The following is a 26,278-nucleotide window of genomic DNA, read 5'->3' as shown; positions in this document are numbered from 1 at the left end:
AAAAGAACTACAAAGAAATTTTGAACCGAATACAGTAAAGTTTGTAAATGTTGGTATAGCAATTCTAAAACTATTCTATTTTTCTACAAACGTGTGTGTATTACTGGACTGAGCAAAATGAGTAAGCATGCTGCTATCATTGATGATGAGGGTTTTCAGTTACTGAAGAAATATGGGATATGAGATACACATTTCATATCTCAAATCCAAATACAAATATAGGATGAGGGGAGGGAGGGAAGAAGCCTGCAGTGTTGGATTGGAATTAGAGGTATGATTAGAGTATGAATTTGAGATTTTTAAAATAGTCAATTTTGTAGCTTTGCCTAATGAAAGAGTCTAGAAAAACTTCTTCTGCTAAAAGGAACTAGGACTTTACTTAGAGAGATAGACGATGCCTGGACTGGGGTAGTGAAGGTATAGGGTGAACCTAGAATATCTTACAATTTCAGAAATAAGGAAGTGTTAGAAAAAAAATATGGGGACATATCAAAAAGACATAGGAGCTAGCATGAAAGACTCCCACTGGCCAAGACTAGGACAATTTAAGAATCAAAATGAATAATGACAGGAATGGCTTAGAGTACACTAAATAACAAAAGAATTCACAAGTTCATACTGATGCTAATTTTAATTTTTTTTTAAAGAAGAATGAAGAAAGCTCTTTTTAAAAAACCCCAAAAAGTGACAGGAAGGATAGAAATAGAAAAATCACAAATTCATGACAATTATTGATAATTGATTTAGGAAATAATCATTCATGGATGCTAAAATCCACTGGAAGAAAGATGCTGAGGATGGTAGCTTATACCAGGGTGGCGGAATTGGAGGTGTTGAAGAATAATTAGCTTCTGAAAAAATTGTGAAGGCACAGCCAATAAGACTATCTGATGGATTACATGTGGGATTTGAGAAGAAGAGAGAAGCCAAGGAAAACTCCAAGATTTGGGGCCTGCACAACTGGAAGGATGGAGCATTTACATTCTGAGAAGGGGAAGCTGTAAGACAGAGCAGATTGGTGGGAAGATTTGAAATTCAGTTGTGAATATGTTAAGTCTACCAGACATCCAAGTGGTAATGTCAAACAAGCAGCTGAGCCTGGAGCCTACATTTCAAAGTAGAAGTCTAGGCTGGAGAAACACCCCTCCCCATATATATATATATACAAAATAGAACAACTATTTAACTCAACACCATGAGACTTAATAGTGTTAAGTTATATATATATAAATTAAATATATATAAACAGAATATATGTATATAAAATTTACAATATGTTTTATACATGTACATATATTAATCTATATTAATAGAATAATAATATATATTATTACATGTATATAAAACTTAACACCAAGAGAGGGAGGAAATGGAGAAAGAGAAGCCATTCTTGGTCAAGTTACTCATTAAGTCTCAGTTTCTAAGCTAAAAATTGGGATAAAACCATCTTTCCTGCAGAAGTGTATAAGGATAACACTTAATAACAGATACACAGTAAGAACTCGATAAATGACACATGAGAATAACAAAGCATTTTTCTTGTTATTTCCATACTAATTGAGTATTTCTATGATTAACTGAGGCAACAATTGAGTGCCCCAGAATGAAAAGGAATTCAGTTTAATTCAGTAAATTCTTATTGTACACCTATCATCAGAAGAATATATAACAAAGAATTAGACATGGTCCCTGCCCTCAAGACATAAGTCTAGAGATGGGGAGACAGGCATCTAAGTGTATAACTGAAACAACGTATCAGGTATAGTAACAGAGACAGCAAGCATAGCATGGGCTAATAAGGAGGGATACTAAGAGGTCCCCAATGCAGTCGGGTGAATGTGGGCAACTCAAGGCAGACTTTTGGAAAAAGTGGTTATGCTGAAAAATATGTTTTATTAAAAATTTCATATTTCTTACAAAAAATACATAAGAAATAAATTATACGACAAAGAGCTAAAGCAAAGTCAAGATAAAGGCCCCACGACTCATAAGAAATAATGAACATTTATAAGAAGAAAACTTCATGGACATTAAAGGCAACTCAATGACAAAATACACTCTAAAAATCTAAAGACCTCAGCCTAGGGAGAAATCTGGATCGAATAGGATTATCAAGGTAGGTCTTTTGAGTCTGTCTTTGACAGAAGAGAGGAAAGTAGATAGATCCGGAGTCTAGAAAAAAGAGTATGCACAAAAGCAGCAATGAGAAGCCACATGTGAGCAATGAAATGCCATGCAGTCCTTACACAGAATGAGGTGGACACTCAGACCTGACAGAGCACTTACCATGTGCGAGGCACCACTCTCTACCTATATAATTCACTCAACCTTCCCCACAACGCTCTGAGGTAGGTGCTGTGTTAGCCCAATTTGACAGAGGCACAGAGAGGTTAATCAACTAGCCCAAGGTTACATGGCTAAATAAAGGGGCAGAGCTGGATTTGAACCCAGGGTGGTGCTTTAGAGTCTGCTATTAATCACTTTACTATCTCACTTCCCTAGAAGTTTATGAGCTGCTAAAGAATGCCCGAAATTCGTTAAGTGAAAAAAGCAAGGGACAGAATATTTTAAAAATTAACAGGATGTGTATGCATAAATACATATGCTTTATAGCTTATGTTTTATACACATTTGGGTGTATAAATGTGTATGTGCTTACAGGCATGAACACACACAACTAAGCTTGTATATACATGGAATATTTCTAGACGCCTATTTGAGAAACATAACAGTGCTTCTCTCTGGGGAGGAGAGGGATCTTGGATAGAAGGAAAATCTATGTTGTACTATGTATATACCTTTGTATTACTTGAATTTTTATTAAATGTATGTGATACTTTTAAATACATAAAAACTAGTTGTTACTTCATGATTATTATTGAGACAGGGTCTCACTGTGTCACCCAGGCTGGAGCGTAGTGGTGCGATCATACCACAGTGCAGCCTAGAACTCCTGAGATCAAGTGATCCTCCCATCTCAGCTTCCCCTGTAGCTGATACTCCAGGCACATGCCACCAAGCCTGGCTAAGTTTTTAATTTTTTTAGAGATTGGGTCTCACTACGTTGCCTAGGCTGGTCTCTAACTCTTGGCCTCAGGTGACCCTCCCACCTCATCCTCCAGAGTCACTGGCATTACAGGAGCCAGCAACCTCACCCAGCTCTAGTTCTTACCCTTTAAAATGTAAAATTTACACATCGGGAATGGCACAGACTAGAAATTCTCTAGAAAGGAAGTATACAAGTTCACACAATTTCAAGTAATAAAGGAGATTTAGCAGTCTCTTATGCTGATCGCGGGAGGGAAAAAATAATTGATGTTTATTATTTTTTCTCCCTCTTTACATTTTATCAGTACACAGATCTTTTGTTTGGGGATCCACAACCCCATTTCAGTCCACGTGCTCGTGGTGCAGCTAATGCCACGTGGCACGGGAACGCTAGGGGTGAAGCTTGGGAATGACTGTAAACACTATCACTTTATCCCATATTCCCTGTCCCCAGTGTTATCTTTAGGGGTGGGCTGTGAAATACCCTGGACCAACTATGGCTAGAAGCCTCCAATCTGAGACCTCTTACATCTCTCTTTCAGGCTCTAGGAAAGCGAACTCTCTGCTGCAGGGCTTAGTGCCCTAACAGAGGGAGCCTGGAATGGGAGACGGGAGCTGGAAATGGAAGCCTACAGTGGTGTTTGAAGCTAGCTAGCTCATTCCTTGGAAGTTTCTATTTTTTAAAATCTCCATTTTTGCTCTGGTAGTTTTAGTTGGTTTTTCCTCTCATTTGCCATGGAAAGATTCCAATGGATAGAAAAACTGAGGCAGAAAAACTCATTTTAACTAGAAAGGTTTGGTGACATGCTGAAGATGTAAATTATAGTGCCTGAGCTGGGAATAGGACATGGATCTCGTGACCCCTAGTCAGGTAAGGTTGGGGAGGAAAAAGAAAAGAAGGCTGCTGCGAAGGAAAGAACAAGATGCACCAGTAGTTGAAGGGAAGCCTGAAGGCTGGTTGAGGACTCTTGCTGTTGCCAGTAATAACCTATTATTTTTATGTCATGTTATCTGTTTCTTCTTTGCCCATATCATGATAGTACCAGTGCTTCTTTTGAGAAGATGATTCTAGCAGTTCTCTGCATGTTGACCATTCATTCATTATACAAATAATTATTAGTCACCTACTATATACTAGATACTATTCCAGGTGTTACAGATAGAGCAGTAAACAAACAGACAAAAATCCCTGCCCTCATGGAACTAACAGTTGTATTACAGGAATTTTTCATGATTTTTAAATTAAAAATATAAACTTGTCACAATGGACATTTTGTGCTATAGATGTGCCAGAGACTATGCTAGGTGCTTTTCTGTCAATTACTTTATCTATCCCTACACTATTCCTTCAAGGTAGATATTTTTATTTTCATCTTATAAATGAGGAAAATAAAGTTTGAAGAGCTTGAGCAATTTGAAGATCACGCCATCTGTAAGTTGCACAGTCTGCAGTAAAATCTAGCTTTTGCTTTCAAGTATCGTGTTTTGCCCACTAAACCACAGATCTATTTAGCTACTATATGATAGATGTCTCTATTGCAGCAACTTAATGGGTTTAGTCAGATTCTGCAAAGTCCCTGGTAATTATCTTATGTAACATATAAGTAAAGAACCTTACATGAAGCAATTTTTTATCTTCTTTTGATCTATTATGCATTGGGTTAATACCTAAGATGTGATTTCATATCTGTTTATGAAATTTTGCAGTGCTATGTTGGAATTGGCCTGACATGCTCATAAGAGTTGACTGTTAAGTTTTCAGAAGTTTTGCAAGCCAGTTGATTTCAGGTTGGTAGCTTCAAATTGACCACGATAAGTATTCACTACACTAAAGAAACTGGCAAACGCTACAAAATCAGGGTGTTTTGTTTTTCCTGAAGTGCAGTTGGTAAATATTTACTAACATATTCATCATCTACTCAATGGAGAACTATCATAGGAAGTTCTCTATCCTAAATAAGTTGTTCAAAACACTGGCAAACTCCTTCAACTTGAAAGATTTTCTACTACTTTCTAAATATATAAAAATGAACTGGATACATGTGATATCTTTTGGAGTATATTATCAGGCTGAAATGGGCATCATCCTATACTCTTAGGGCTACTGCTTATAACCTCAATGCCACAATATTTTTGTAGTGGGCTGAATGGTGTACCCCCAGAATTCATATCCACCCAGAGCCTAAGAATATTATATTATCTGGAAATGGGATCGTTACAATTATGATTAGTTAAGATGAGGTCACATAGGGTTATGGATGTTGTAAACACAATGACCAGTCTCTAAGAGAAAGAAGAGGGAGATCTGGATACAGGGACACAGAGAGAAGACTGCATTCATGTGAAGATGGAGACAGAAATTGGAATGATGCAACTACAAGTCAAAAACTGCCATGAATTGTCAGCAACCACAAGAAGCTAGAAACAGGCAAGGAAGGATTCTTGCCTAGAGCCTTCAAAGGGGGCATGGCCCTGCGAAGACAGTGATATTGGACTTCTAGCATCCAGAACTGTGAAAGAATAAATTTTGGTTGCTTTAAAGCACCTAGCTTTTGGTCATCCGTTATGGCAGCCGGCAGTGAATGCTTTTAATTTTATGCTGCCTTTGCATCCATTTTGAATATAAGCTGGACTTTCCCATACCTAAAGCAGGGCTCAGTGACCGTCGACATAGTTTCCAGTACTACACCTCCTATCGGTTCCTTTATGTGGCCAATCTAGATATCTGCATTATACAAGGGCCACCTGGTGATCGCCTCCCCATGGACCAGCTACATGTAGCCTACCTGACTGGTCTTCCCTGATGCTCACACCTTGCATGGACTGTGCAGATATGCCACAGCGACTTCTTCGTCACAGTGTGACCTCCTGGAACTCATACCTGCTTGCTTGAAACCCACCTATTAAAACTCCCTGTGGGAAAACTGTTTGGATAATGTCCTGGACCCAGTAAAGGCAATGGCCCATGAGTTCCTTTCTCTCTCTTTCTCCACATGCTCCCTGACCTTGGTGTGTGGCCTCCCCTGGAGTGCTGTGCGCTCCCCAGGACCAGTAAGTAATAAAATCTTTATTTCTATGTTTCTCCTAATTATGGAAGGGGTGCTCTCTATCATAAGTATCCTAAATTAAAACACTGCCCTACAAAACGAATGCAACTAAGGAGCCTAACAAGAATTTAATAAATTCCTTTCTGGTTTCCTACCTATGAGATTTTCATAAGAAATCATGTGTTACAGCTAAAACAAAGCTTTTGACACAGCATCTGATCTCAGTCTCCTATCTTAATAACCCCAGATAGAAGAAAGGATACGGCATCAATATACAGTGGAAGCAATACTGATTAGAGACTGTACTAAAAATAAATTAATAGATTGGTGAAGGTTTTGTGTAGCTCCATGAATCCATAAATGAACCAGCAAAGCTGCCATTCAATATCTGTAGTAGTATATTTGGTTACATAAAAATAGAAGCAACTGTCATTTCTAAGTGCTTACTGTGTATCATGTACTGAATAACTTGATTTACACATATATCCTATGAAGTAGGTATTATTTTTTCAGTTTCATAGATGAGGAAGCTGATGCTTAGCCAAGTTAAGTAACACTGCAAGTGGCAAAACTAGGAACCAACATCATGCCCAGCCCTGAATCAAATGACTTCAGAGCCAATGCTTTAAAACCTAAAAGTGTGATCCACAACCACCTAAACCTTACCCCAGACCTAGAAACTGTAAATGTAGAACCAGAAATCTGCAGTTGTAATACCTCTTTTTAGGACTTCAACTAGACACCTCTTACTCCTTCTCTTGTACCTGCCAGCTCACCCTTTCTTTCAAATTATCCATGTTAACAACATTGTTGAATCATTTTCAGTGTCGCACATTTAATTTTAAAAACTCTACTTGGTTTTATTTTCATTCTGCCTGGTCTGTTTTCTATTCCAAATTTATTATGTATTTATATATCAAACAATTGGTAATTCAATTATCTGAAGATTCTGGGGATTTAATTCTGCTTTTCATTGTTCTGCCAATTCTTAAACAGAGTGGCTCATTTGCATACATATTTTCTAATTTTTGATCAGGAGCTCATGATTCTTTGAGCCACATACATTGTTATGTGTTTCTGCAAGGCTTGCGGGTATCCCCAATGTGGAACCACTTCGTAATCATTTCTAGACTTGGGGTTTCCTACTCTATTCAGGGAGCATATGCTTAGCTCTGAATCTGTAAGAATTGGGTTTGTAGTTACTGATTCTCAAGAGAGGCATTTATCTTCTGATTCCCCTAGGCTGAGACAGGCAACTTCCTCATCACCTCTCTGCCTGGGGATCACCCATCAACAGAAACTATAGCCCTGAGAGAGTCCTGACTTAAGTGGAGGATTGCAGTTTCAATTCCTCAGATTGGAAAGGCCCAAGGCCTTATCTTTTGTCTCTAGGAAGCTGTTAAAAACAAAGCTTCTGGATTATCTAGGTCAGTAAATATTTCCAGGGCAGCTGTGGCCCCAAAGTCCATCCATATCCTATTGTGTTTTCCCAAATTTTTCTTTTGTTTTATGGCTCCCCAGTACTTTTCACACTTTCCAATAAACTCAGCTATGCATTAAAGAAAATGTTATACTTTTTTCTAGTGTTACTAAGTGTATTGTAGTGGGAGAGTTACCTACTCTACCAGGCTTTGGACATGGAATAAAATCGACATTTTAAATAAGTTCTGAAGGAGAGTTTTATGTATAGTAAGGTTTGAGAGCCACACTGCACTGTCTCCCATAGAGCTCCTGAGAAAATCTGTTTATACAGCTCTACGTCTTTATTATCTCCTACCTTCAACTAAAACATGCTGGAAACTATAACTAAGTAAGACAGCTTCACATTATCTTTTTTTCCTTCGGTCCAACGTTCTGCTACTCAAGGTAGAGTCAGGTGTTAACCAATCTTCTTTAAGTCATGGATGAATAAATAAAACTAAAGATTCATCTATATGCTTCCACCTAGGCTTTATAAAAATATCTGTACTGATTACAAATATTAGCAATAATTTGAAATCCTGTTTTTTTTCTTTAAAAAAATTTTTTTTATCGAGACAGGGTCTCACTGTTGCCCATGCTGGCCTCAAAACCCTGGGCTCAAGCAGTCCTCCTGCCTTGGCCTTCCAAAAGTGTTGGGATTATAGGCATGAGCCACTGTGCCCAGCTGAGGTTTATTCTTAATATTACGTTGCAAGCAGTTCTCCATGTTGCACAGTATCCTCTCATCTTTTTAAAACACAGTGGCATAATATTCTATTCCATGGCTATACATTGAATATCTATTCAATTATCTGTTGTAATATGTTGCCATTATATAATGACATGTGTTCTTAGAAACTGTCATAGAATTATTGTAGAATCCAAGATTGGTTAGATGATGCACTGTGATTTAGCAATTGTGCAATGGGTCCCAGGTGTCTCTGTGGTTGAAACATTTTTGGACGATTCTGAGGCCCACCCACGACTGTCAACCATAGATTTAAAAGATTCCTGCAAAGTAGAGACACATCCTTAATATTATGATAATGAATCGTAGTCCATGATGGTTAAGAGTGCAGGCCCTTAAACCATATGGCATGAACTGAAATCTTGGGCTCCATCTCTAAAAGCCTGTGGGACCCAAGTTAAGCTTCTTCATTTCTCTAGGCTTCAATTTCCTCATTTATAAAATGAGGATCACAGAACCTGTGTCAGTGGATTATTGTGATGATTAAATGAGATGATGTAAGTAAGCACAGCAAGCCATTCTTACAATCATTCTGTTGGGTGGAAGGGGACCTAAAGGCAAAAAGCATTATCTGTGAAAGTCTGCATGCACTTTCCAGCCCATGTCCATGAGACCCCAGGGAGGTGAAGGTAGGCTGGAGGCTTCTTATTTGGAATCCACCTGGAGGGTGGGGAGAAAAGACCAAGACTGCAGGGTAGCTTCCAGCTTCACCTCTGGACCTGCTGATGGGTTGAAAAACAACTTGTCTGTGGAGGAGGCAGTGGGACACACATGGAGATCTTAGTGCTTCTGTGTGTTCACCTTACCTTATCGAGGCAAACTGCCAGTATGTGACTTTATGAGGCCAAGAGCCCAGAATAGAATGCCTAGAGTCGCCCCACTATATAATCTTCAGCCTGAGACCACTGGGTTTAAAAGAAGCCACCAGAGATTTGTTTCGGATTGAACAGTGGTCCCAGAAACAATCCTGTGTCAGGCAAGAGTGGAGGGCAGAAAAATGGGAATGGCCAACAGAGGAAGGTCACCAAGCCAGAACTGACAAAACAAAATTTACAATTCAGACAATTCTTAAATTCAAGAAGTGTATATCTCTCCTAATAATTTCTAAGGGTTAAGCTTCCCAGCTATTATCTGTGCTATAAGTCTTCTCTAATGAGTAGCTTCCTCCACTTTATAATGGTGACTTTCAATATATACAGTGGATTTAGAGGGCTATTTAAAAAAATATTTTACAAAGTAATATTTTGTTTTAGGACAAAATACAAAACTTTAGAACTACTTGCAACAAAAATTACCACAAGTCTCCATTGTGATTACATATGGGAGGGAGTTTTGTCTGCTTTTCTAGAGCAGTACCTGACACACAGTGCTCAATCAATATTTGTTCAGTGAAATGCCTCCTCTCTTTTGGCTTCAATCACTAATCGTGAGCTTCATGCTTAATCTGCAAATGTATGGAAGAGCAAGAAAGAAAAAGCAGTGAAGCCCATTCAACTCTTTCGGCCATCAATTCAGTTTCATCTTTTTTCCACCTACTGGAAAACTGACGGGAGGCTTTCTGGGCTATGTGTTGAGCAACATAAAGCGTTTCACTTCATTTAAAATGGATTAAAAATGCAAGAATAAAAAAGAAAAAATCTTAAAAGATATTATATAGATCATTTAAAAAAATAGCTGCTATCAGAAAGCTAAAGTGTTGATACAAACTATAGCATGATTCTTAACCATGTTTAAGTCTTTCCCTTTGAAAATATGATAAAAAGTTATACTCATCTCCCAAGAAAAAATGCACGTACATACATGTGTAAGTCTGCATATAAATTCAGGAATCTAAAAAGCCTCTGAAACCACCAACAGGGATCCATAGACCCCAAGTTACGAAGCCCTTCTGTTCAATAAGCAGCTTTCCTCATGGTTTACAAAGCACAGGGTATAATGTACATAGAGGATATGGTTATTTTCCCTAATTAACATACTCGTGCAGTGAACAGCGTAGGGGTTCAATGGAAATCCTAATAAATGCTATGAACTAGGTTCTATATGCACATCTAGCTGATTATTGGTGATTTTCTCCCCTGTTATTTTAAGTAATTGAGTCAGATTAAATTATTTTAAATTAGCACTCCAAACAGATCCAAACCTCCTAAATCAGACAAGTCTATACAAAGGAAAGGGAGATTATGCAAGGATATGTGATATCCTCAAATGCCACGGCAGATCGGGTAGTCTCCATTTGACCTCGACAGAAACTTAACATTTAGCATTTTTAAGGAAAGGCAAGAAGAGTGGAGCCTTTTTTTTTTTTTTTTTTTAAATCAGTAGTGGAAGGGGACAACAAAAAGCTGTTGTTGACCTAAACATTTCAACACGTCTTCCACTCAACATAAAACACTCAGGAAAGACAACATATGTGAGAACCAGCTTCCAGAAAATGTTTGATTAAAAATAGTTACGCTTCTATCAGTTGGGTTTCAAGTCCCTTGCATTTGATATTTACAACTAAAGAGAAACTAAGAATACTAACTGGTAAGCTATTTGTACTTTAAAATCAAAGTCATTCTTGTCAATTTCTGTTTTTGCATAGAATGGACCACACAGAAGGATGTGTCACATTAGTTAGGATGGGAAGGGGTGCTTTCTGGTCATTCTAGAGGAGGACTGGCAAGAGTTTCTGAAGTCCCATGGGGCTGCTTCTCTTGTCATCCACCTCTGTGAAAGGGAACGCAGTTTGATTTTTAAAAGTTCATGCGTGGCTTTCGGGAAAAATAGGGAAGTGAGCCTTCCCTGGCACTCCTTGCTGAGTTAAAAACAGGCAGGGACAAGCTTGGCCTAGAGGAAGGTTCCTGTGCTTTTCTGCCAGCCTCCCCCATTAGGAGCTCTGTGATGAAATTACAATGGAAAAAACTTTAAAGAGAAATTTTATAGGCAGTATAATAGATTATTAAATGTTTAATGAGGGGAAATTTTTCTTATGAAAGGACAAGATATAAGAGTTAGTCTGCATACTTACTTCCCCTAGATTTTTCTCTGAATATTATTTTTTGCTATAAGAGTCAGTGCAAACTCTACATTATGACAAATACATTTTTATCTAGACAGCAAAGAGGAATCAATAGGATCAAAGTGAGTACCAGTTAATCTTCAATGGAGTCCAGTTTTAACCCATGTTTGCCCTGAAAAGGAACCATCCTATACAATGGCAAATTTGGGTTGAAGTTAGTAAAAATTAATTTTCTTGAAAATGCCAGTATTTATAGATGCATTCTTATGTAGTACAAATATAAAAACATCTTGGGGAATGGAAGTTGAGAGTAGCAGTTTACCTAAGGAGAAGGAAGGAGGACAAAGTGATGGCTAAGTGGGGTTTTAGCTGTAACTATTTTATTTGAGAGAGAGACAGGAGAGAGACAGAGAGAGCTATCAAAAGCAAATAAGGTAAGATGCTAATACCTATTAAATTTATGTTATAGTACATAGTGTCTGTTATGTCAATTTTAAACTTTCTATATGCTTGAAATAATTTGTAATTTAAATTTTTTTTTTAAAAAAAGAACATGAAGACTTGCACAGCAAGATATTAGAAAGCTAAATGGAAATTTTCTTCTTAGCTATGTGAAAGACACAGGCAGAGCACCAGATGGTTCAGTAGCCTGAGTTCTAGAAATAATCTCAACATGGTAAGAGAGTTTGTAAGCCTAGCCTATACCTATGCGAAATAGGGTTTTATGCATGGGACACAATTCCAGTAGGAAATGCAGGATTTGCGTAGACTTCTAGAGTTGGTTTTAAAATGATTTAACGTGCGGCATCAAATTTGGACAATAGGTAAGAGAGTAACCCATACAGGCTATATTTTTACATGTTCTATAAAATATAGTTTAGTGTCTACAGCCTGCAAACCATGGCCAGCCCCCAAAGCTTTCAAATTGGCCCCTGACTCTTTCCTGCTGTCTCCATATGACCAGGTATGCACCGAACTATCAGCATTTCCAGGTTCATCTCCAGGCACCAGAATGGTAGCGCTCTCACAAAGGCATGACAGGAAGACAGGGCATGAGGCTGGAGGGAGAGAGGCTATAGCCAAGGAAATGCACAGCCCATAGCATTTTACTTTTAAGCCTGAACAAATGCATTTAATGAATATGTGGCAAATGTGAGGCTCAGAAGTATCATTTCTTTCCTCTAAATGTAAATGCTCTCCCTCTGAAGTTCCTGTGGGAATGACTTCCGAATTCTGGGGGTGAGTGTGGGGCCACCCTCCACGAGGCCTCTGCCCACCTAAAAGCATCATTCCATAGACCCTCCCATTGTTCACACACAGTGGACCTAACTCTCCACTTTCACTTTCTCTTCTGTAATACTTTATAACAGTCAACAGAACTCCCCCATTAGCTTTTAGGGTTATCAAAGAATATAAAATGTTGAAGATATATATTTTCTCTTTTCTGTCTTTCTCCTTAGTATCCAGGTACACTAACTCTGATATTCTAAGAGTAATTATACAGACACCATGATCATCATCTTGAAAATAAGAAATATCTACTAATAATCAAGAAAAGCACATTTATAAAGTAAGATACTTGGACACTTCTACGTAATCTATGCGAGACAACTTTATAGTAGAAAAGCATGCAAATGGGTAAGGTTACGGTTGATTCCTTGTTGCATCCACATCAGTGGTTCTCAAACAGGGGTGATTTTGCCCCCCAGGGGACATTTGTCAATGCAGAGACTTTTTGGATATCACGATTATAGGAATCCTATTAGCATCTAGTGAATCAAGGTCAGGGATGCTGCTAAATATTTTATAATGTGTCAGAGAGCCTCCCACAACACAGAATTTCCAAACCCCAAATGTCAATAATGCCAACTTTGAGAAACTTCAGATGTATCCATCCCACTGTTTCCCTTACAGTCTCTCACCGAGCAGGCGCTTTGTAAAGTATCACAGAAAAGACACGTATAAGTTTAAAGGTCTTCCTGATAAGAAAGATGCATGGAGAACAATTTTTTCCTCTGCTTAAATATTAGAGGGAAAGGGGATTTAAAATTCCTTTGTAAACTTAAAGGTCATCCTGAGCAGAAACAACTATTAAAAGGGATATTTGGAGAAGAGCTCTGGAAAAAAAAAAAATAACTGGCCGTTGTCTCTTTCTTTCTCTCCTCCCCATCCTTCCAATTAAGAATTTCTTGGATAAATAAAATTACTTCCTTTAACTGTTAGGAACAGCAGAACCATTTCAATTTTCAGTGAACAATGACAAGCTAAGGGAACCATGACAGCTTATATAGTCATATTCTCTAACCTCTAAGTTACTCCTCTTCTTTCAAGTTGATCAAATGCTTAATAAATGGATATTGAATTAGTGAATAAAAAATACATGATTTGGTGAAATAATGTGACTGCAGTTGAGCCTACTTTATTATTAGTTGTTTACATATCTATATTTCCCAGTACTAAACTCCTTGATATAGAAACTTTCATTCTACAAGAACATCTAATGCCCGTTAAGTTGTTGCATTTGTAAATTATTTTGTGACTGAGGCAGCAATATGTTTTTGAGTAGATGAAACCTCTACATGAGAAAGATGTATGAAGACTGGGAATAACTGGATGTATAAAGTTTTTTCTTAGCCAATAAACTTATAAGAAAGTTAATGCCATGTGTTTGTTAGTATCAAGAATTGTTACTTAGTCACAAAATACTAGAGCAATAGAAGTAAACAAAATACCATAATTTATATTGTTTGTGCCAAGCCAGTCAGAAAAACCTCCTAGGTTTTAGCTTAAAGTTAATTCTTCAGTCATTATAGTTAGTGTCAATGCTGATAATGTGTCTTTCAATCTCCTTCTCACAAATATACACATACATAAACACACGATATTTATACATATGACACACAGACACTTGTTAAAAAGTGCTGGGCCTGGCTCCCCAATACCTGAGTACCCATTGACCACTGAGCCTCTCTCTCCCTTGTTTTCAAGAGTTATCATTCTCCATGCCTTTTTACACTATTGTCCTCCCGTAATTTGTCCCTTATCTCCCTGCCCCCAGTACCCCAAATGCACACATTCTATCTGAGAGGTTCAGTGAGCAATAGCCTGCTGCAGGATATAGAACCACTAGTCTTGTGAGAAAGGCCAGTTATTATAATTCCACTCTCTGAGTCTGTTTGGGTTCACAGGCATTATACTTTTTACCTACTGAGATTTTTATGAGATTAAAAGAGATAATGTTATACAAAGTACTTGGCAAGTCTCTGGTGTTTAATAAGTGCAAATTAGTTCTTTATTGCTGCTTCTCATTCCTCATCAAGGTTCTAAAGGATGTGAGGCCATAAGACCGTGGTCTGCTTCTATGGACTTAAGCCATCATATTTACCTGCCTAATTACCTTTAATAGAAAAAACATCTTTCATTCCACAATTAGAGCTAAGAGACTTAAAATGCAAATATGACTAGTAGTACCCATACTAAATAATATGGGTGAGTTTCACGTGAAAGGTAAAGAATGACATCACAACATTTTCTCTTTTGTTTGGGAATAAGGACAAGATATTTAACAGGCCTGGGCCTAGAAGACGGATAAGAGGAAAAGGAAGAAACAAAATGCAAGGCTGGCAAAACCAAAGACAGAATTCTTTTTTTTTTCTTTTTTTTTTTTTTTTTGAGACACAGTCTCGCTCTGTTGCCCAGGATAGAGTCCAGTGGCATGATCTCAGCTCACTGCAACCTCTGCCTCCCGGGTTCAGCGATTCTTGTGCCTCAGTCTCCTGACCAGCTGGGACTACAGGTGTGCACCACCACACCCAGCTAATTTTTGTATTTTTAGTAGAGATAGGGTTTCACCATATTGGCCAGGCTGGTCTCAAACTCCTGACCTCATGATCTGCTAGCCTCAGCCTCCAAAGTGCTGGGATTACAGGCATGAGTCACCGAGCCTGGCCAGATTTCTTTACATCACAACTTTGCTGAGGGCCTGCTCTATTGAGCTTCATCTACTTACAAAACAAACCAACAAAAAGACTGACGCCAAAAGTATGTTATATCCTGAGGGGCACACACACACAGTGAGAACTGTTTTGTCCAAGCCTTGAATTACTGACCAAATAATAACTTTTACGAAAGACTAAATTACAGTTGTTGACTGGGTTTATCTGCAGAATGATTATCAGTCTATGTTTATCATCAGTCAGTCTACGAAACATAGTAGCATATTATGAAATTGAAAGTCTCATATTAACTTAGAGAAAAATATTCTCAAACAAACAAACAAAAAGCCTGAACATGGTAAAAGGTATGACCAAACACACCACCAGCACGTCACGCAGCATGTCATTCCAAGAGGGCCAAACATCTGCTCAGGCCAAGGCCCTAGGGTAATTTCAGGTTCTCTATGGAACATGTACACATTTTCTCATTTAATCTCTAAAAGACCTTACGAAGTATATACTATTAATATTTCTGCATTTTATACATTAGGAGACTGAAGTTTAGAAGTATTGGTTAAACCTATTCAAAGCCACACAGCTAATAACAAAGTCTGGATTCAAATTCACAATCTTAAATAATATACTAAATAATCTGTACACTCAGTCACCTGTTTGGTTTTTCACTAAATCTCCAAAGAGTCAAAATTAACCATTTCTTTCAAAGACTTACTAAAGTTTCAGGAAGTATACAATTTTTAAAAACCTTTAAGATGATCAAGAAATGGTAAGTTTGTTAGCTAACGTTGAAGACATTTCTATTAAATTGAAATGTTAACAAAGTTTTAATATCTGTCACTTCTATTCCTAGGAGACAAATGTCTATTTAAAAATTTTAATAATCATGTGAACATTTCAGCTTAGAGGCAAAGGCAACCTGTACTCATTTAAAGCAACTCCTTGGAAATCCTAGGAAATCAAATTTTCCAGAATTCAAACAGAAGGAGAGCTACCACAAACTTACTTTGACCTGAGGGTAAGACTTCTTGTTCTTTTCGCTAGAGGCACCAGGTAGTCCACCATGGGATGGGCCTTCACAAACATAACGGAAACGAAATCCTCGCTGCAAAGGTGAACGTTAAACCAATTAAGTTTGAGAAATACTTATTAAACATTTCAGCAACAAAGATACATACAAAGTTTTAAATCTTATGTCTACTAAATGAGAGAAGAAAAACATGAATCTGTGAAAGAGAGCTCTGTAAATGAGAATCACTTTTCCCATAATCTTACTATGAAAAATGGTATTGATATTTGTACACTAAGATATGACTAAAAAACCAGGTACCTAAGCCCGTGGGACCTCTCATGCTATGCATGTGTGGAGAGTAATCTGCTGAAGAGTTTAGGCTTTCGACTCAACATGTTATGGCTTGTTCTAGTCAGAGCTTCCTTGTCTTAAATTGCTGCTGCCAAGCTCTGAACTTTACCATATTAATAAAAGCTATGCTTCCTTAACTCTTACTTAGAGACATTCCTTTATCTACTCTGATTACAGTTGGTTCAGCAGGGACTACAGAAATGTTTGTTTAGATATACTGTTTTAGCGTTGTAGAACACACCCTATGCTAGACCCTGCATTTGCTCAGCTTCTCTCAGCATTTCAGAGGATAAGATTTTTGTTTTTACGATTATTGATATGGTCAAGCTGAAGAATGAATATTAACCTACCAGAATGATTCCAAAACTAGATAGTTCCCTTAAATACTATCTAACTCAGAAATTTCATAGATGTAGTTAATTAATGAAGAGTTAGCTGGAAGCCTTCACTATATAAACTACTGTGGGCTGACAAAACACCTAAGAAGTGCCATGTTTTTTCATTTGTACAAAAGAGAAGATTATACCAGACCATCTTTAAGGTCTACTCCAGTTATAACTTCTTATGATTTATAAAGCTAACTTAATTATTCACATTTGTATACAAAGAATAAAACAAGGATAATTATGACCTCATCATCATATTAAGGGAGGTTTCACTGTATTTCCTGATTCAACTTTATAATGATGTCAATCAATTTGTGGTAGTGTTAGCAGTTATAACCACATAATTGCTTAAGCAGATGATTTTCTTTTTACAGATTCACTTTTTGGTGAAAAGAAAATACGTTAAGATTTTTTAAGGAACATTCTCACCTTTTGTTTCTACTGTGGGACCAACTCTGCATATACGGCACTAGATCATCTGGCCATCAGCTCATCACACCCACTAGCTGCTGGTGGGGGTTCGCTCCCTTACTCATTAAATTGTAGAACCCCAGCAAGCATGCAGATTTTGACAGCTTTGAGCTCATGAACCAATGTAAAATGTGTGCACTACTTAGACTGTACTACATTTCATTATGCCAAGTATGGTCTTGCAGTTTCTGAGCAGTCCAGGTGCCTTGAACTGATTTAAATCTCTGGGAAGCATCTGGAACTGTTCCTATATTCTCCAAAAACTTCCTGATTTCCAAAGATCAGTCCTCAAATACATTTACCAGAGAAGTAAGGCCTAAAGTAAATTCCCTAGTCTGGGAAATTTCCTCAGTGCACACATAGGTCTAAAGTGTATGATCAGCTCATCACAGTGAGACCTAAAACAACTCCTTGGGAGATTCCAGATCTAAACACAAGTGAAGCCTTTGGAGATGAAGTTTCAGAGGTAATTCCTTTGTTTTGATTCTCACACAATTCAAATTTTAAAATAATTTACAATTTCAGCCCTATGCCTTTTGTAAGCAAACACTGTTGGTTTTTTAAATCATTAAACAAAGTTTCTAAAACCATAAAAAAAAAAACACATGTATAATAGCCTCCAGAATTAGCTAACCATAAGAATACAGGTTTACTTGACTGCTAATCAATTTAAACACAGTTTGAGTTTTTGAATAGTATTAGTTAATTAACACTGATTAATATGCAACAGAACTGGATGTTCTAAAAATTAGTAGTCTATGCTATGACTCATCTCTGTCAGAGCTGGGGAAAATCTGTGGCTAAGAGGTCCCAAAGAAAAAAGAACCTTTTTCTAACTTAAAAAAAAAACAAAAAACGAAACACACACACACACACAATTCATTACCTTTAATCACAAAATTCCTTTGGGGCAGTTGGAAAAATATAGACACATATGTGTTTATATCTTATTGGGAGTGGTGTCAAATAGACTATAAATACTTAATAGACATTTTTGATGGTTGCATAAAAGTATCTAAATCCTCAGAAGTTTTTAACCTGAGGATGAAATTTCATAACTTTTTTCAGGAAGATGTTGTCAAATGCATTTCTTATTCTAAATTTCTGAGATTAAAGTTTTGCCTTTAATCCACATTCACTCATCTCAGAAACTCCATTTGCTTAAAATGAGTCATCAACCTCAAAGGCAAGGCTACATCCATTCAGTCAGAAAGTCTGACTTGAATACAACCTTCTTACTTTCACTGAATTCAGACATCAAAATAGCATCACTTTGGTAAACACACTGTTTTATTCACATAAGCTTTTATATGAATTAAATTTTGAATTTTGGAACTACATTAACCCTTCAGGTAAATCATAAATGCCAATTTTTCCTTATGACGGTTGGATCCATAATAAGGAATTACATTTAAAAATTCTTATTGTAGTGCTATGCTTATGAAAATGATATTGGAGAAAATACTTTGGCATATGCAGACAAATAAATTTTAGTTGATTTCTGTTTCATAGACTACCTACATCTTAAAAGCTGGGAAATTTTCTAGGATGCCAAAAATCCCATAGAATTTTAAGGGATAATATTCCACTGGGAATTGATGACCTTCTGTGAGAAATAACTGCTAAAAAGAGTTGAACATGGAGGTAAAGCAATGGAGTTTTACTGGCAGCCTGTGGAGTCAGGATGTGACACCTGCAAGAACTAGAACCATGCCCCAAAGTTTCATATGGCAGCAAAATCTTTCATCTAATTTCAACCTTACAAGGATAGCCTGTTCAGCAATCATTAAGACATTTATATCAAATGCTGACCAAATATAATATATATATAATGTCACGATTCTGGAAACCACAATGCAGTGGATGCTTTATTTAAGCTTGTGACCTAGTTAGCATGTGTTAAATGTTACAAAATGCAAAAGTGTTTCACTCACCTGAGCTAATGAAAAGAATCCTTAGAAAATGTATTGGGTAATATAGCTGCAAGAGGACAGGTATCCATATCCTCCATCACACAAAACTGTGATTACTTCATCCATCCAAAGATTTACCGACTGTCCTCATTCGGTGGGGAACTATACCATCACTTCCATTCCCTAATAATTGAAACCTCCTATATGCAGACATTAAGGATTGCCTTTCTTTCTCTTTCACAGCATTGGTCCCATCCAACTTCCTATAAATATCCACAGACTTGGATACAGTGAGGAGGCCATTTCAGTTCTGTGCTATCCTCCACAGACTCTAGTGGTAAGGGGAAGAGCCTGATAAAATGTTCCTCTCCTGACTCCAAAGAGGCTGAGTCTAAAGCTAACACCAGAGGGAAGAGAATTCAATAGTTCATTCTAACATTTTACTTCCCACTGGTACTTTTAGTATGTTAGGTTACACGTTCCAAAGGCAGCACAGAAAAGGCTGGGGCTACCAAAGGAAGGAGGAAGGCTAAGAGGTACTACATGTGCAAGGATAATAGAGGGATGTCGTTCAGTACATGTGAACTGTATGCATATGTACTTCTTCATAAATGAAAATAAATGCAAATCACCTCTGCCTTTCCTGGAAGTGGCTGATAAGTTAAGCTAGTAGAGACAGCAGAATACTGTAATTAACTGTAATTATAATACTGTAATTAACTGCAGTTTTACATAACTATGTACTGAGGCTCAGGACAGTGTGAACAATGACTAAGAGAAATGTAAAGTGAATGAAGAAAGCTGTTACATAATTTGTCAGGTTGTTGATCTTTCAGATAAGCTACTTCCTTCATAGAATTCATTTATTATTCTTCAGTGCTTATGATCTCAATATTAGACACTGGAATCTAACATTTAAAGTCCCACCCCTTTAATCTTACCTGTTTAGGTTGCTCTAATATTTGAAGATATGGGCCATCTGCTAAAAACAAAAACAACAAACAGAAACCAAAAGAAACTGTGAGGCTTCTCAAATTTGGTATAAAATGTAAAGCAAGTCAAAAACTGAAATTATGTTTTTATGTAAAAATTTTAAATGAATTTTTGGTTAAAATTCCACAAGGATATAATTTCTCTTCCTTGTTTGAAATATTAAATTAACCCTTATTTTAATAATACTTTTACAAGTTTAGCGAACCACAATAAATAAATGTTTGTTGAATGGTGATGGCACATTTCCTAACCCAATAAAAGGCATACGGCTGGCAAGAATTGATGTCAACAGCCTTCATAATCTTGTCTCCTAACAAAGCATTTTAAAATGACAAATACCAACTAAAAGCAGCAACCACTTCTGGGCACTATGACATTTTCTTTGGCCTTCACATCATTAGACACTGACTTTCATTCCTCAAAGACAGTGGGCTTAATGTGAAATTAAAAGATACTGATCTAGCAACCTGCATATATATGCATGATAGATAATGATTTCGGGCTACCTCTTTTTCCTTACACTAGGTTTTCTGTTTTTTTTTTTTTACTTAAAGGGAAAGGACCTTCATTCCTTAACTGGTTAGTTTGTTTCCCCTTTCCTCCTTGACACTCCCAATGTAATTTGGTCTATCAGACATGGTAAAATTTTCATATTAATCCATAACTTTTGATGTTTATATGCAATTTTGAATATTGTGCTGTCATATAAACTATGTTCTAAAACAGCTCAGACATTTTATAAAATACTGAAAATAATTTAATTGAAGATAGGTGTATGCAAATTAATTATTGTATAAACACAAAGAAAACTAGAGGCTTAATCCATACCCTAATGGTATCTGACTTCAACATTCAAAGGAAAATCAGAATCTCTGATAACATAAGTACAAATTGTTCAATATGAAAAAGTCCTGAAGCTTCCCAGCTGATTTTTATGTCAATAGTATAACCCATAGCTCTGCAATAAATAAAGGGATGTGGTGGTTCTCATTTATTTGAATGTATATTAAGATGTTTAGTGCTAAAAATATTTTAGGAGAATGCTTGTATGTCCATTTTAATCTTTATTTTCTTTCAGAAGAAGCTCAAGACCTCTTATTTTAGATAAATTTGTGAGGAGATAAACCTTCAGGTTGAAATTAAAAATAAACTATAACATAAAAGAGAATTTATTTTTGTTTATTTATTTTTGAGAAAGAGTCTCACTCTGTCGCCCAGGCTGGAGTGCCATGGCACAATCTTGGCTCACTGCAATCTCTGCCTCCGGGTTCAAGCAATTCTCTGCCTCAGCCTCCGGAGTAGCTGGAATTACAGGCGTCCACCACCACACCCAGCTAATTTTTGTATTTTTTTAGTAGAGACAGGGTTTCACCATCTTGGCCAGGCTGGTCTTGAACTCCTGACCTCATGATCCACCTGCCTCGGCCTCCCAAAGTGCTGGGATTACAGGTATGAGCCACCTCGCCCGTCCAGAGAACTTATTTTTATCTTTTCAATATTATGATAAATCAGGATAAGGCTAGAGAACTGGAAAAAACAAGGGTATAATTACTTCCTGTTATTATTCAAGAAATTTACAAGGAAGCCAGTTGAAAAATGACTGCATCTGAAATGAAGCATACACAAGAAAAAAAAAGGGGGGAGTCACTGGTCAATGTATTAAATTACCATCTTTTGTCTGTATGAAATTCACCCCTGGACGTTTTAAATTACTTTTAGAAATATAAGCATAATTTAAAAATTCCCCCCAAATAGCTAGAATTTAATTTTGGATAAGGAAATAAAATTGATTAGAAATAGAAATATTTTCACACTAAGATACAGCCTGTATGACAATGTAACACTTATAAAAATATTCCCTGTTATAATGGTGAAAGAACGTATCAAGATAGTCCTCTAAGACAGCAACATTTGGATGTCATGAAAAATAGAGGAGTTGGAAGCAAGTTTACATTAAACTTCAAGTCTCTCACTTTTTAACTCTGCTAAAAACACCCACAAATCTGCCATTATTTTTCCTGTAGGATTTAATTTCCTTTAACTATGTGAAAATTCATGTAAAATAGAGCCATTTTTTCTCTTTCAGGAAACACATTAAAAGTTAAATCAACTAGAAAATTAGATTTGATATGCATATATTTGTTGTTTTAAGGCCAACATTCTTTTGGCCACCTTTCTGTGCCATGAAAGGGACATTCCACTGTGCAGAGAAATTTAACTTTAGACCTAAGATTTATGTCGTATCCCATAGTCTTCAACAAGTACTAGATCTACTAAAGGTTTTAGATTTCAAAAAATCTAGTAGACTAAAATAATCCATTTTACAGTTACAAGTTAATATTGGTTTAGATAATCAACCTCTCTACCTCTTCAAAAATTTGAATACAACATCCTATATATCTTGGACTATAAAAATTGTACTATGATACTGCAATGAAGAGGGAAAAACATATAGATAAAAATGATGGGGTAAGAACTAACAAATTAGATTTTTAGGTGTAATTTGAATAGTTTTTCTAATATTATGGCAAAATAATTTCTGCAACACAAAGCTGTGACCACAGAATATTTACTGAGATGGTTATTTTGATAATCTTATTTTCATGCCCATAAATCTGAAGGAAAAAAATTAAGAAAACATCTGCCTCAGGATACTGTTTGGTATTCACAAGACACTAAGAGGAAATGTGTGTATTTCCTGTGGACAGAACCAAGATCTTATATTTTCAATAATACATTAATACTAAGAAAAATACTTTGAACTCTAGAATTTAAAAGTTCACAAGAAACACACACACTACCAACACATTTACTGGTTCACAGGAAGCTGACCTAGAGCTCACATTGGAAAGCACTTCACAAGATCGCAGACATGGCAGCCTAAAAATAATGTTTTGTAGGGGGTAAAGAGAGAAAAACCTCTGAAATACACCTTCACGAGTGAAGGTGAAAGTATAGTAGATCTACTTTTTTCCCTCCCATGAACTCCTAGAAATACTAAGGATACAAACGCAGGAAAAGTTTTCTGATCTAAAGCAAATGAAAAGTAAATACTGTAGTAACCATGATAATTTTAAATGAGGATAATACAAAGTGGATACAATCTCCCAATGAAGACAAGCAAGTCCCTGGTAAATAAAAGAGCTGATGCCCACTTCAGTGAGTACCAAACTCTTTTACACATAACCTCTATAATTCACTCACACTGCTTTTGAACATCTGTTAAGTCCCACTGGTGACAGGTGAAGTGAGGAGAGAAACAGAACATAAAAAGAGCCATCACACCAAGCTTACATACAAATAAATCAATTTTTTTTTAAGAAAGAGGCAAAATGAGTTGTTGTTGTTTTTTATTACTCTTATGAAATTAAACAGTTGCTGATGGGGACAATTAAAACAGTCATGTTAGAAGGAAGGATTATGAGTTTTATCCAACTTGTCAGAGTGCAAAGTTTTAAGCGTTCATAAAGATGATTTTTCTACTGAGATGATTTTTACAATTTCTGTACACTTTGATTCTCCAGTGACTGGCACACTAGTAGCACACAACAGGCCCTCTTAAATGTTTGAAACAGAAATGAAGAGTGGAGACTGCCTCGTGTGAATCTAGGAGAAAGGACTTAAAAGGAATACAGAGATAATAAAGAAAATCCTTATATTGAGTAAAGAAATTCCTTCTGAGTAGTCGTAGCAGATATGAAATGCAGTAAACCATACAAGGGGTAATTGAGATGAAATATTTTTGTGTAAATATATTTCAAGAAAGTATATTAAAAGATTGGTTTTTAGAACAAATCACCATTTCCTTTCTAGGTACACAACTGAATTTCTAGGAGACACTATTAACAAATCCCGCATTTTACTAAGACTGAAAGCAGAACAACAGAGTAACAGGGATGCGTTTTCTTACCTGTTGGCAGTGCCATCTGTGGTTGAAATACTTCTGGATTAAATATTGTATGAGTCAAAGAAGGATCCAAATGAAACATCTGTAAAGAAGAACATTTAAATGTTTCAATCATTTTTTCTACATTATATGAAAAATTTGAAGTTGGGACACCAAAAACTTTATAATAGGAATGAAACTAAAGCCAAAAACAAAAATCTGAAAATATTTTAAATCAGGATTTCAAAAGATCTTCATGAGACCTAGGTAAGTTCTCATGTGTACAAAACTTTATTTAGGGTTGGACAACATTTAAGTAACAAAGGGATTTGAGAAGCATAACTCGGCTATAAAGTCCCCAGAGGCAGGGACCTGGTCTAGCTTGCTTACTGGTATATCTTCAGGGCCAAGCACATACTTATCACAGAACAGATGCTTAAATAGTTGCTGAATGAATGATTTGAAGCTTGTACTCTCTTAGAAGTATAAACAACATGAGTTGAATATAATCCTAGAAATCAGTATTTCATTTATGGTGGTAAACATACCCCTCATCTAGCTATCCAATGTCAAGGCCTGAAAGAATGACAGAGAGTACCTCTGGGACTATTTACAGAATAACAGAAAATATAACTGACAGTACAAGGAGTAGAAAACCAAGCACTGAGCTCACTCATTTCTTTTACCTTCACTTTAGTATAACACAAAATACCTGGAATTTAGTGGGTGTGGTAAGCTGAATCATGACCCCCTAAACATCTCTGCATCCTAATCCTCAGAACCTGCGAGTGCTACCTTATATGACAAAAGGAATTTTACATATGTCATTAACGTAATGATATTAAGATGAAGAGAGTGTCCTGAATTGCCCAGGTGGGCCTGACGAGAGGGATTCAGGAAATCACACTGAATATTAGGAGGTGTGCCAATGGAAGCAAGAGGCTGGTATGATAACAGGGTACACAAGGAAAGTAGGCAGCCACTAGAAGCTCAAAAGGCAAAGAGATGAGAGTCTCAAGAAGGAAAGCAGCCCTGCCAACACCTTGATTCTAGACTTCTGAGCTCCTGACTCAGAACTATAAATTTGTGTTGTTTTAAGCCACAAGTATGTGGTAATTTGTTAGGGCAGCAACAGAGTGAGCATGCAGTATATTTTGAAGACAGTAAATTCTATCTTAATAAATTACTATTCATTACTTATCAAAAAAATTTGTAACCGCTGGTTCATTTCGGATTTTAAAACCATATTTCTAAGCTTGCTATTTCTTTTAGCCTAAAGAAGTTATATGGTTGAAATGTCTGTGGACAGCATGGAAACCAGCCATATTTCACTTTTGATGAGACTAGTTAGTAAGTGTGCTGAACTCGCTTTTCGTTTCTTTTAGTAGCCAGTGTTACAGCTTGTCTCCTGTCCTTAGTAGTAAATAACTGGAAGTTCTGCGGTACCGAAGATTTTAGTACGCCTAGTTAAATTAAGAGTTAAGACAAATGTCATTTAAATAAAGAGTACTTCAGATCCATTTGAGGGATGCAAATTTTCAACTGAGGAAAAAAGAATGCGCTTCACTTCAATGCTTGTAAGAGTAAAAACTCACTGATGCTATTCATTGTTTGCTGAAAAGGAAATACAGGAATGAAAAACCATGTTCTGCAAAAATGGGCCTCATTTCATAGAGGATTTTAACAGTCTCAGAGCAAACTGAAAACCTAGCAGGAAAACTCTTTCCTGTGGTGGCTAAATGACTGGTGAGTGGGCAAAAGGGCTCGCCTTAGGAGAGAGATATACTCTCCACTTCAGACTAAGAGAGTAGCTGTGTTGTGCTGCAGCTGGCATTGTTTATTAGTTCAGGGTGGAGAGCAAATTCCAGACTCCACTAAAACACTAAGGACAAGCAAACTTTACGAAATATAAACCATCAAGCTCAAGCCAAGAAAGAAAAAAACTTCAAGACCTCTTGCCTCAAAAATGGAAATGTCAGAACATGCCCCACCCCTTTTACTGATGATCGCA

At 36.8% G+C, this 26,278-nt stretch overlaps 1 protein-coding gene across 3 annotated transcripts in view; it reads right to left on the bottom strand.

The window, feature by feature from the left end:
• Window positions 1–26,278, bottom strand: part of NFKB1 (nuclear factor kappa B subunit 1) — a 123,702-nt gene that overhangs the window by 70,863 nt on the left and 26,561 nt on the right. For 2 of the 3 annotated variants that reach the window (XM_025385698.1, XM_025385697.1), the window contains 3 exons: window positions 24,292–24,370; window positions 20,330–20,370; window positions 16,262–16,360 (listed from right to left, as the gene is read on the bottom strand). In XM_025385698.1, the coding sequence (XP_025241483.1) occupies window positions 16,262–16,360; window positions 20,330–20,370; window positions 24,292–24,370 (219 nt within the window). The remainder of the gene's footprint in view (window positions 1–16,261; window positions 16,361–20,329; window positions 20,371–24,291; window positions 24,371–26,278) is intronic. The other variant, XM_025385699.1, reaches the window with a different exon arrangement.

The sequence above is a fragment of the Theropithecus gelada genome, chromosome 5 (assembly GCF_003255815.1).
Source record: "Theropithecus gelada isolate Dixy chromosome 5, Tgel_1.0, whole genome shotgun sequence".
NCBI classification, from domain to species: Eukaryota; Metazoa; Chordata; class Mammalia; order Primates; family Cercopithecidae; genus Theropithecus; species Theropithecus gelada.
The sequence above is the reverse complement of the archived record's forward strand: the minus strand, read 5'-3'. Positions and strand labels throughout refer to the sequence as shown.